Source organism: Anopheles arabiensis, chromosome 3, assembly GCF_016920715.1.
Source record: "Anopheles arabiensis isolate DONGOLA chromosome 3, AaraD3, whole genome shotgun sequence".
In the NCBI taxonomy this organism is placed as follows: Eukaryota; Metazoa; Arthropoda; class Insecta; order Diptera; family Culicidae; genus Anopheles; species Anopheles arabiensis.
Window position 1 is genome coordinate 81,471,039 of NC_053518.1, and position 12,728 is coordinate 81,483,766.

The 12,728-nt window shown below is 47.2% G+C and overlaps 1 protein-coding gene across 1 annotated transcript in view; it reads right to left on the reverse strand.

The window, feature by feature from the left end:
• The window catches only part of LOC120900112 (serine-rich adhesin for platelets), a 257,168-nt gene extending 246,879 nt beyond the window's left edge, over positions 1–10,289 (reverse strand). The window contains exon 1 of the mRNA XM_040306717.1: positions 9,042–10,289. Coding sequence (XP_040162651.1) covers positions 9,042–9,230 — 189 coding nt within the window. The 5' untranslated portion in view covers positions 9,231–10,289. The remainder of the gene's footprint in view (positions 1–9,041) is intronic.
• Positions 10,290–12,728: the final 2,439 nt, after the last annotated feature.

Here is a 12,728-nt window from a genome sequence, read left to right on the forward strand (position 1 = left end):
TGTGTGTGACATCCGAACGACAAAGCAAAGGACCTATTTGGAATATGCTGATACGGTGTTGTGCTTGCCGTAACGAGGAGCATATCTTCATTTTCGGCTCGCTGAAGGTGAAACATTGTATGCGACACAAGCGCCCGGAATTCTACAGAACTTGGCAGCAAACGGTGCCAGAATCGATTTCTTGCCGCCGTGATACAATCTTTCCATTGCTTGCTAAAGCTCCATTATGTTTTCGGCGCCTTAGGAAGCAGCACGATCGGCTGTGTAGGTGGTTTATAATTTAAGAAAATAATGAGCTTTGCTGCCTCCGAAATTGCCTCTTCAAAGTCCATACGCACGACGCAGCACAAAAAAGTTCGAGGAATACTATTTTAGCATTTGCTTAGAATTCTCCAACATCCATGGCCATGGGAAGTGTATAATACGTTCGTATTGGCATACGCGGCAAAGAAACGCGAAAGAAATCCACTCCATCAAACAAATTTGTGTACCTTTGCCGCGATCGATAAACAATAGTTCATTCAGATGTTTCGCTAAATCGAACACCTACGCGTTTCGGTTAACGACTCTTCAAGATGTTAATCCCCCAGTCTGGGCGATGGGCGAACACTTTGTGGAGGTAGAGTAACGCGATGCCACTACCCGATAAAGTGTTTAATGGCGTCATTAATGGACATCCCCAAAAACGTCTCATCCCAAAAGCTGTGTGTTTGAGCGCACACCTCTTCGTGAAAATGAAATTTATTCATAAAGACCACGGGTTGCTTCGAGCTCGAACAAAAAATCACAACTTCAAGTGAGAGGCGTTGATGAGCCAAATCCAAACCCCGTGCTGAATGTGTTCTTGCGTGTATACCCCCTTTTGTGGGGTAACGATAAACTAAAATAATCATAAAAAAAGAACCTCCTTTAAAGCCCAAACGCACGGTGAGCGCGATCACATCGTCGACATTGATCCAGATTCGCTCGAGTGAATCCCGGCCAACTGCGCATTCTCGCCATCTTCGTCCGGCGGTTAACGGCGCGTAGGATGACCCGATCCGCTCGCTGATGGACCGATGACTAACATTGCGGCCAATAAATTAGCAGCTCGTGGGGAGGGAGAGCGAGCACCGCACGGCAAAACCGCAATAATTGTGTACGAGCGCCGCCGAACTGGCCGGCTGTTCGCTTTTGCAAACATGACGCAATGTCGGAGAGGAAGCCACCACACGTCACGCTTCGCTGGTGCCTAACGCTAGCCTCCGGATCACGTGGAACTGTCATCAACAAAGGTCGTGCGACAGTCGTACGCGGAGAGGAGCATCAGGCACAAGCGAGCGTCAGTGAACGAGAGACATCTAATCATTATGTTTACCAAACGCACGAGACTGCAATCACATGTGCGTTCTTTTGATGTTGGAAGACGCTGGCAGGCTACTTCACCGGAACGGGGCTGTCTTGCAAGCACCCGCGGGTAAGCCGCACCAGAAAAGAACATTGCCGGGTGTGTACAGACGGCAATTAAACTTCCACCCGGTCCGGTATTGCGCCTACCGAAAACCCACCGCTCCCAATTAAGTCCCACACCAGTGATTAATGATGTTATGTGTGATGTAATTATCAAACACAGGCGGCCCCCAGCACAGCTGTGCTGCTGCACTGTACGTGGGGGATGGTTAATGAAGTTAGCGGCGACTGTTAACGGCAACGATTAAATAAAGATTTGATGGATAAGAGCTGAGGTGTAAGAGAGTGAAGCAACCTCTGTGTGATTATCATTCCCACTTTTACGCTGGCTGTGTGCTCGGAGGTCAAACGATTAAAAAACTATCACAGCATTTGATTGAACATCTTAATTAATTTTAATGATCTTACCGTGTTTATCGCATTCCGCTTAAATTCCTGCTGATAATAGAGTTGCATCGTTAGCATTTGATGTTTGTACATGTCAAGATATCGACATTGGTAGCAAGCAAAATTGATACCGAAAAAAATATATCAATGCCTCAATGTTCCAATGGGTAATGAATTTCAGGAACTCAACAAGCCCACATTGTCCATCATCTATATCCCCGTGGCAATCCCAAGTCCGAACGTCCAGTAATGCGATCCAACCGCCCACTGCAACGATGTACTACAGGCCCACGAACGGCGGAGACATCACTTGTAACCCAAGAACAAACGCCCATCACCGGGAGACGATGCTGTCACACTTCATCCACTGTCTACCGCTTTGGTGGAAATGAACGTCACCGTCACCGGCCTGGCGATGACGGGTTCGCGTCACACAAAAACCGTTTCCCCTTCGTGTTCAGCTTTCCCGGGAGTCCTTATGCCAAAGCAGGGCAAAACAGACCAAACGTGTAATGAAATGCGAGGGACACAGTGCAAAAGTTCCACAAGAGATTCGAACCGTTGCAGCCAGCAAAATGAAACTAATCAATTGACCATAACGGGTTACGGAGCTGGGAGCGGCATTGAAAGAACGGTACAACAAAAACCTCAGCTTCGTCGTATTTCATCTCCTATGATGGACGTTTTTCCTCCCCATTCTACGTGATACTGAGACATCGAAACACGATGTGCCAAAAAAAAAAAATCCCATTTTCAAAATATCCCACACACAAAAAAAAAACAGTTCAACCCAACGAACGTCCGCGCGAAGCATTCGGCGTCATGGAGGAAAACGGTCACAGGATCAGACGGGAAATGCTCGCCCGCCTGACAGCTGCCAGAAGCTGCCCACACCGGCTTTGATGTGGTTGCAACCTTGATTCCCGAACGGAAACACAATAGACGGAACACAACGTGACCGAGAGGCGATGGGTGTCTTTTCCCCGTTGACTTTTTGCCTTCGTGAAGTGGTGTGACTGCACAACATCATGTCTGCAACCGTCGAGAGAAAGACAACCATGCAGATGGAAAAGCAGATGCAGTGAGATGTAACAAACGTACCGAGGCTACGTTTGAAGTGTGTGATTTCCACGTGGGATGAATTAAAGGATGTATTTTTTGTAGAATCTTTAACTGGTTTTTTGAGCATAAATCCATTTTGGGGCTTTGATTAATGTAAAGAAAAATATAATCACGAAACTTAAATCGTTTGACTTCTTTAAAAGCGCCTGAAAGTATGCAATCGCAACGCAAATCGATCGTTTTAAGCCATTTTAGCTATTTGCATGGTTCCTGTGGTCCTTTTTGGCTGGAAAAACGTACCATGAGTGCTGCTCTTTCTCTTTAATAAAGTAAACGTCAAGCTGAAAACGAATCGGCAAACCTTAAAGTTCACTACTCACACCACCCATCACCCACAAGGATGTCTCCCCAAAGGCATCTGTCGCGCTTCAGTAGCGTCCACAAACGCGCATTTTGATGCGCGCAAACTTTTCCTATCGCGCTCCTCCTAGCGCGCGTTGCGATAAACAACAAGCCAACAATGTATAGAGAAGCAGAAGAAGAAAAAAACACAAGCAACGAGATCTTGCAAGCTACAAATGTCATAATTCATAATGGCACACCGGGTGTAAGAAGGTACACAATCCCCTTGTCTACCTGTCTCCAGCCCGGGAGTGCCGGCTGCAAAAATGGCTGAGATGTTACCACTTACACCTGGGAAAACGGTTCTCGGAAATCGCAGCTCTCGGCTCTCGGAGAGGGCTGGTGTGAGCGGATGATAAAACTCGCCGTCGAAAATGACCCGCTCCCTCCCCAGAAGCCACGCCGAGCGTTGGAAGGGAACGAACAAGTTAGAGATACCCGGGAGCAAAATGTTTCGCGAGACGCACAAGTGTCAGCCTCCTTACGGAAAACTCATTCCAGCGGGCGCGTAGGACAATAAAAAAACGAAGCACAACAGCCTTCCCGGCGACACACAACACAACATCCCAAAACCCCGCGGGCAGCATGTAGATATGCTTCTTTGTCTCCCTTATCCAACTATCTTGAGTGCGAGGGCCGTGTCCCGCTGTACTTGCTCTTTTCCCGGCCATGCTTTTTGACGCCCGGCAAGCCAACTGGAGCTGGAACTCGTACGCCGGCTGTGGTCGGTTTTGGAGAAAAAGAGGAGGAAAAAAAAACAGCATCTTCCGGAAGCCCGTTGCCAACCGCCGTCAAAATGTCCCTTTACCGCACAACCCGGGCGGGCGACATTTCGTTTCGTTACTCGCGCTCGCGCCTTCGTCCTCCCAAAAACCGTCCCAATGAATAGCAGAGAATTTCCGGTTCCGGACAACCTCAACACACACACACACCGGAAAGAAGCGAGAGAGAGATAGAGTGAGAAAGATAAAGGTATTGCAGGGCGCCCCGATGAGCGCAGGCAACGCATACCTACTCCTCCCGTGTTGGTGGTGCTATGATGGGAGTTTGTGTTTCGCAGCGACAGATAGAATCGTACACAAGCATCTCTCCGCTGTGTTGTGCGCATCCTGCACCTATCCTTCCACTTCACGATCGTACGTGGTGAATGTGTGTGTGTGTGTGTGCGAAAGCATGAGTGACATTATCCTGAAGGCCTTGTTCCTTCTTTCCCGCTGGTCGTCCCCGTCACACACTCGTGTACACGTTTCGCACTCGTTTGTCGCGTCAAAAGGGCGGAAAAATGTGAAAAAGCGCCAGTGGTTTATGTTTTGATAGCATGAGCCTCCCCCACATTCGCACACCCCATTCCAAAGGGGCAGAAGGAGTAGGAAGGACAAAACACCCATGTGCCGTGTCAAAATGGCATAAACGAGGCCCCGTCCCCCAGCAGGAAGGCTCTGTACTGTAGAAACGGCAAAGGTGGGAGTGAGAAAAATGGTATTAAAACTCTTAACAGGGTTTTCTTTTGCATCCTTTCCCGGGCACACAGCGCAAGCAGAACCCCTTGACCCTGCGATAGGAGGAGTGCTGCTTCGACCGGTTTTTATTATCCGTGATTTTTGCCCTTTTTCCCTCTGGCTTCCCAACTACCGAAGTGCTCCAAAGCACCCATCCGATTTGAACGGAGGGGAGGCGCACAAGCAGGAGCGGTCCCGGGGCTTGTTATTATTATTTATAACCTTAGGCTTTCCACCCTTACCTGAATGAGCCTCACACGCCACCACAGCACCACTGGTCCCGCGCAAGGGAAGGCGACCATTACTGGGGTTCATGCTCACTCATTTATGCTGCTAGACAAGCGGGAGAAGGAGAAGGATTGGGAGGTTACAAAACGGAGCGACGCTCCGGGGAAGCCCCGAGAACAAGGAAAAGCGCTTTTCCCAGTTTGCCCTGTGCTTGCGCGCTTCGTGCTGCAAATCCCCGTGGGGATGAGGCACAATGGGGAAGACACAAAAAAAACCAAACAACTCAGGAAACTGACAGGAAATTCTTGACGTTGTAATTGCGAAACAAAGCCTCGAAACAAGCGGCTGCCTTGAAGGCTACAATGGGTGTTGGTGTGTGTGTGTGTCTGAGTGAGTGTCGGAAAATGGTTACTTTTCACACCCGGAAGTGACCTCGACGGGGTGTGGTGTGGCGCCAGCCAGGCTCAATGCTCAACCGCGGGCGGGTGTCCTTTTAGCATTATCATTCCGATTCGTGACGGAGGCTGGAGCTTGGAGGCTTGTTGGGGAAGGATAAAAAAGCAGTATGCTGCTGCCACACTCAGGTGCTTCACTCAGGTGGGTGTATGATTTAATGATATTGCCTGCTCGCTAGCAGCCTTTCCGAGTCGAGCGTCAAGATTCACTCGTTTGAAGACGTTTATGTTGAGATGTAGCAAATGAAGGGCGTTCAACTTCAAGAGACACTTTTTCAAGAGGAAAATTAAGGGGATTTAAAGAAGGAATATGAAAAAGTTAATCATATTTAATGGAAAAGGTTAAGTCATACGCAACACAAAGGATATATAACAAAAGCGTGAATTTTGCTTCTACTTTAGGTACGTGGATAATATAAAGTAAAGATGTTGAAATATCAGGAAACAATTAAAAACAGTTAAAACGCGAATAGTGATGAAAAACAAACAAAAGAGACGATAAGGTTTAAAGACAATATTCATTAATCTATTATGACAAAATAAAAAAGGGAAAATAAGAATAAAAAAGAAGAGCACAAAAAGAGATGACAGCCGATCGAGAAGGACTAGCAACAAAATAACTGAAGAAGGAAAAACATAAAACAAAATAATTAAACAAACAACAGAATCATTAACTAAGAGTATGTACGCTTAACGTATGCGTTACGTATGCGTAAAATGTCAATTGCAGACATGGATGGAAATAGGACGAAAACAACACTCAACCAAACACAAAATCACGCACTATGGATTACTTGGAGTGGAAAATCTGAGCCACTCAGAATTGTGCTGCAAACACACAAAACCATCGACGGTAGCCAAAATCACTTATCAATTATGCGACCCGGGGCTGCTTCTCCCAGGGCAAGATGAAAGCAATGGATTAAAACTCTGGAACAACGATTGCACACTCAAAAAAAACAAAAATCATTTAAGCATATTGTGTAAGTGTATGACCCGAAGTGTTCATAACCCGGGGTCGAGGGCGATCCAGCATAACCGTAACCTGCTACACTTGACTCACACACGCAGGAATGATTTTCCACCACCGTGTCGGTTGTGTGTTTGTACTTTCGCTCTGCTCGATTTCACTTGTTTTTTTCTCTGGGCACCGGAAGCGCACGCGTTTGATCCCTTCCAAAGCAGCATGCCCTGCAGTTCCGCGTGTGCTCCCTATTTTCTGAGCGGGAAATATCAACTCAACCGGGCGTGCTGTACACTGCTGCACGGCTCGATGCAGAGAACGACCCATCGTAACGATCCTCCGCATGCCTTTCCAAATGACATTCACTTTCCAATTGCAGCGCACCCAGGGCAGCCGTCTGGCGCCAAACTTGTTCGCGTCATACTCACACACACACGCACACATCCACACAACACACGAGGAGCAACACAACGCACATGCAATCCTTTTTAAACATCCCGCGAGAGGATTGGTGAAGAGGGTTCGGGGTTCGAGAAGGTTGGATTTTTCGGTTTTAATTCCTCACACATACACATAAGTCGTGGGGGCCCATGTCATGCTTTTCGTCGAGCGTATCGGTGTGGAAAACATTGCCTCCAAACCCCCCCTCCCGTCTCAAACCCTGGAAAATGCGTGGTGTGTGTTGAAATATTCACACATACCCCAGCTACCGAGAGCGCACACCTCCGTCAGCATATGTAGGGACGTGTGTTTCATCGTACACCAATACGAGCGCACAGGAATGTCCGGAAGTGGGACACCAACCGGAACAGAAAACACACACGCACGCACACACACACACACGACCGAAATGCCAAACACATGCAAAGATATGGCTGCGGAGGAAAGGCTTCCCCCCAAGCACACCAAGCAGTGTGTGAAGAGGTCATGACTGACAGGATCCGCTTCCATCGCTGGTGTATGCCGAAAACAGCGCCTCCAACAGACACCAAGCACACACACACACACACGCACACACAAAACATGCCTCAAATTCAAATCGGAAGTCGGATCCATTTCCAAACCGTGAGTTGCCGTGTTTCGCGCACGCCACTGGTTGGTTAGCGTGATGGTATTGATTTTTTAGCAGAGCGAACTGTTTTAGGAGTCCACCGTGCTGGGAAAGGTAGTCGGCGAGTGCCACACAGCCAATCGATTGACAAGCAGCTTTTCCCGTGGGTGGGAAAAGAGGAGTATGATTAAATTTATCCCAAAAAACGGTTATTGAATTGGAGAGCCGATGATGCTTCCGGCACGCGGAATCGAAAGTGGAGCTCACCACTGCCGTCGCTTTCCCGCGCTGACCGAGTTACTCGACGGTCCTGACCTGCCTTGTAGCTGGAGTAACAAATGTAGGGGATTGTGAGGAGAAGAGAGCACATCAGGCAGAATGTCGGAAATGAATGAAAGCGTTCTGCAAGCACACATAAAACAGGGTGAATGATTTTTTTTTTCTGAAGTATTATTTTTAGCCACTCTTGGCGTGATCCATCACGCCGGTACCACTGCAGAGGAGCATCACGCTCGCACAACACATCCTTTGCTCATTTCGCGCTCTAATTAACTCTTGCGCTCGCGCCTCAACATGATGATGCGGAATCTGTTTTACTAAAGGGAAGGCAGACAGAGCAAACAAAATTTGGCCCTGCCTAACTGGCGCAATTTCCGCAGCATCGGGTGCGGGAAGAAGCGAATGGCAACTCAATTAGTGCACGTGTTGTACCACACCTCGCCAAACACGGTACCTGGGTCCTTTCTGGCAAGATCTGTCTCCAGAGCAGCCACCAATCGTCTCCAAACTCATCGTCCTCTATATATGGAGTTGCCCGAAAGAATGAAAACATTCGTAATTGTTTAATCAATTTTTGGGACAAAAAAAAAATACATGTGCCCAAAAACTATGCCCAAACATTCCGGAACATTCGGAGTCTCGTGACATCGAGAAGCTTTCACACTAACGCTACTTCCACTAATATCTCCGGCACTAACGAAAGGTTCCGATGTCAGGGCAGGGGTTAAGATAAGTTTTTTGCAACCCCTCACACTACCTTTGGACACAGTCCGTAACATGTGCTTGCTCCTAATTTTGGAATTATTATAATGCAAAAACTTTATCGCCATCCCCCTTTTTTGTGGCAACCGACTCTGGAACGCTGCTAGACTGGCATGTTCTGAAATGGACTCCAGAAAAGGCGGGTCCCATTATCCCGACATGAGCTCCGGAACATATTTGGATAGTTTAATTCACACAGGAGCATAACGAACCTTCTGGAATGGGTTTTTTGCAGAACTACCAGGAAGATACCAGTCAGGCTACTGTTACCTACACGACCCCGCCTGCTGCCTGGAGCTTGGTATCATCGAGACTTCAGCTTGGAGCTGATCCAAAACTGTCCCGAATTTCGGGAATAGGGACAGATCACCATGAAACGAACATCCCTTGCGTGTGTCTCTTCACAGCACGCAGAGGACCCTAGAATTCTACACTCCCTCACAGGTTGTAAGGATTACAGGATTACGGGCGCAAAAATTTGTGCGAATTTCGAGCACACCTACCTTAATACTGTCGTAGCACGCGGTCACGCGTCCGTTTTGAACTTCGACGTTTGCCGGCGGATGTGCGAACTTGCACTCGGTGTCCGGGCGGGAACATTTGTTGCGCTGGTACTCCCGGCATACCTCCAGCTGCAGCCAGCGCGAATCCTTGCCGTTCAGTAGGTTGGTCATGTTTACCATAGCGGCCATAGCGGGCGGCGCTCGGGCAAGATGTGAAATGTGTGTGTTGCCTTTGATGATCTCGCTCAACCACTCGTTTCCTCTCTCACACGCGCACGTGGAGGGACGGTTTTGTCTACCGGACAGGAGGAGTTGGGATTGGAGAGCTACAGCTAGGCTGACTAATACGGCGCTGATTAGCTGGATGGCGGGTACGGGGACTCAGTTGTCTCGAGTACACCGACTATGTATCACAAACGAATTCACACTGATTCTTCTACTTCTTCTTCTTCTTCTTTACTAGATGCACACGTGCATACACACACCCGTCCACAGGTCGTAGAATGGAAAGGGAAGGAAACCCTGTTTGTATTCTTCTTACATACACACGCCAAGATACTGCAGTAGACTTTTCACTGCAAATCACACTGCCTCACAGACACTGCCGGTAAGACTTCACACACAGGAAGGACACACACACACACTTGTGACGTATTGTACCACTACTAACTTCCTCCTTTTGAATGGATTGAACTTTTTTTGTTGCCTCGAAGCACACACTAGAAGAACATTAAACACTTTCTGCAGGATGTTAGGCTTTCCAATGAAATTGGGGAGGTTTCGATGAATGACACTCTCACTGACACTCTCACTCTTTCCCTCTATCTCTCTTTCTCTCTGGCAAGCTGACTAGTGTGGCTTGGGCGCAGATGAAGCGTTAAAGCAAGCTGGACTGTTTCGAGGATAATGTTGGGGAGAGCTTGTTTTTGAGGTGTGGAACTGCAACAGCGGCACAGCAGCTTACGACGAGCGCGCACAGAAGGACATCTAGCAGGCAAGTGCGTAAGAGGGATGGCTCAATGCATGTGTCTGTGTAAGGATAGAAGAGAGTGTTTATGTTTGGGATTTTGTATGTATTGGATGTGTGGGTGTGTGCGGTTGTGGACAACAGAAACAGACAGATAGATTGTAGAAAGGATGCGGAAAAGCAGCAACCTTGGCAAAGCTGTTCAAGGGCGCAGGGAAATCGGGACGGCGAATGCTCTTTTTTTTCTAAAGCACACGCACACACAGAGGACACATACACTGCGTAATGGACACTAGAGGTTTGCGATCTTTACTGCCTGCAAGAAACAAAGAAGATAAAGAAGAAGAGTTAGTATAAAACACAATTAGGGGGGGAAATGTCTATCAATACAACAAGAAACGTGTCGATGCAGGGGGAGCTGCCGAATAAACGTATCTCTATCCAGCCCCATGCCCCATACATGCCATTGTAAAGTCAATTCCTCGAACTCGAAGTGCAATAAAATTATTTTACCACAAACACAGTTAACGACACGCAAGTTGCCCAGGGCGCAAATACGCGGGCAATAAAGCAACGCAAAGGCCCTTCCAATATTGGATATTCAAAGCCCATATCGTCCACAGACGAACGAAGAACACATCCTAGAACGTACTACACACAGAAATACAAACAACATCCACACACCAACAAGAAAAACAACAACAACGTGTCCTGAAAATAATAAAGCGATTCAGATCGCTTCAGCAGTTGCGACAAGCAGCAATCGTCATAAATAATAAAAAAGCGTCATTTTAGCATGATCGTAAAATCCAGAGCCTCGTCGTGGTGCTTACAGATGCTCCGGAATGGGGAATGAATATGGAATTATGAGCCTGCAGACACATACGCCTCCCCACGCCCTTACGACACAACGATGTCTAAGTTTTCGATCGTTTAGGGCAGCTTGGTGCTATGGAAGGGTAGATGCCTGCGGGGTAGTGGTTGATTTATATGGTTTTATTTGTCGCTGTAATTTGTCTCCACCGCCTTGACGGTTTGACGGGAGCACAGGTCTACGGCATGTGCGTAATGGTTCAAAACAATTCTGAGGGTTTTTTTTGTGTCGTTGGAAACTTATTCTCGTTAAACGTTTAAAAGATATTGGTGGTTTAGGGATTTTGAATTTGAATACATGAGGCTTAATGTTATGCAACAATTCCAGTAAAAAAGAAACAAGGATCCTAAGACCATCTCCAATTTCCTAGCAGTACATAACACCATCGACATCCCCAGATTTAGCATAAAGATAAGTGATACCGTAAAGCAACCTTCTACCCACAGCTTCTTCCCATCTAACCGATGCCACCAATAACATGTTTGAGTTGGATTGGCTTCAAATGCAGATAGCAAAGTGTCATCAGAACAACCCTCGCACCCAATGTCCGTTTTTTTGCCTTGCACTGTGACACGTTCGAGAGACATTAACGTTCTAAAGCGAACGGTGGTAGCCAAACGAGCAGAAAACTGCTGATTTAGTTGCTGCCAATGTTTGTTTATCGTACCACCAGCACACTACCAACCTAGCCACTAACCTAGCCACTTGTTTTATTCTATTTCCTTGCACGCTTTCTCCCGTTCCGCAACAGGAACGGACTCTTGCTGCACGGGATGATGATGCAACTCGTTTGCAAGTGATGCGCAGCAGCGCAAGATAAAAAAAAAGAGCAAACCTGAGGATGCTATCGTATCACACGCTATCGTTTATGCACCTCGACACAAAACACACACACACAGAGTATGCACACCCAGGTCAATGTTTGTTGATCGGACGTACGCCGGGAAGTGGTGCACAATGAATAAACTCGGAAAAAAGAATCCCCCCACCATTCCCGGTTCTCCGTGACTGCACCGACGAGTGTTGTTGCTTGTGTGCGGGACAGAAAGAGATGTATTTTTAATTTAGTTCAATTAAGAAAGTTCAACTCCAGATCTGCTTCAATACCGAAACGCTGAACGAACTCATGGACGTGAGAATTGCGATGTGGTGGACGAAGTGTTCCTGTTTTTTTTTTTTTTTTGTGAGTGATGCCAGCCTTCCGACCGCAGGTTTGACCGGCAGGCACTGGGTGCTCAGATTTGTGATGATCTTTATTTCTTTATTGCCCACCAAACAGGGGAGCCATCGTGATTTAATTGGACGACAGTGATCAGTGTTGAGATTTTTTTTTTTCTAAAACTCGGTTTCGTAGTTGGAGAAATTCGGTTAATTTGAACATTTCTCTGGGTTCTTTCAATGTGTAAGGTAAGGTATAACACTGAAAATCACATCACTAATAAGCTACCTCATACCATGAGTTAATGGATTCCGCAATTGGTAGCGCAACCGGATCTAAATCGGCAAGAATAAACTATAATTAAGCTCGCTTAAAAATGACCTCACCGATTCGTCCCAAAATGGCATATACGCCGCCGCCGGTCTAGCTAGCAGTAAAAAAAAAACAATGACAGGTACTGCACACACCCACACCCAAGTAGTTCCCCCAACAGGGTAAAACAGAGAGGCCGAGGTAGACTGTAATTTCAGACCAAAACTAATTCCATTGCACCAGCGGAGCTCCAGCCATCCGCGAAGCTCTCAACTGCAATCAACGTAAGAAGCCCTTTTTTTCTTAAGCTGGAACTACATTTGAAGCACATTTGCCTTTGTGAGATTCACTTAAGTTCGAGTACTCTTTGATGTT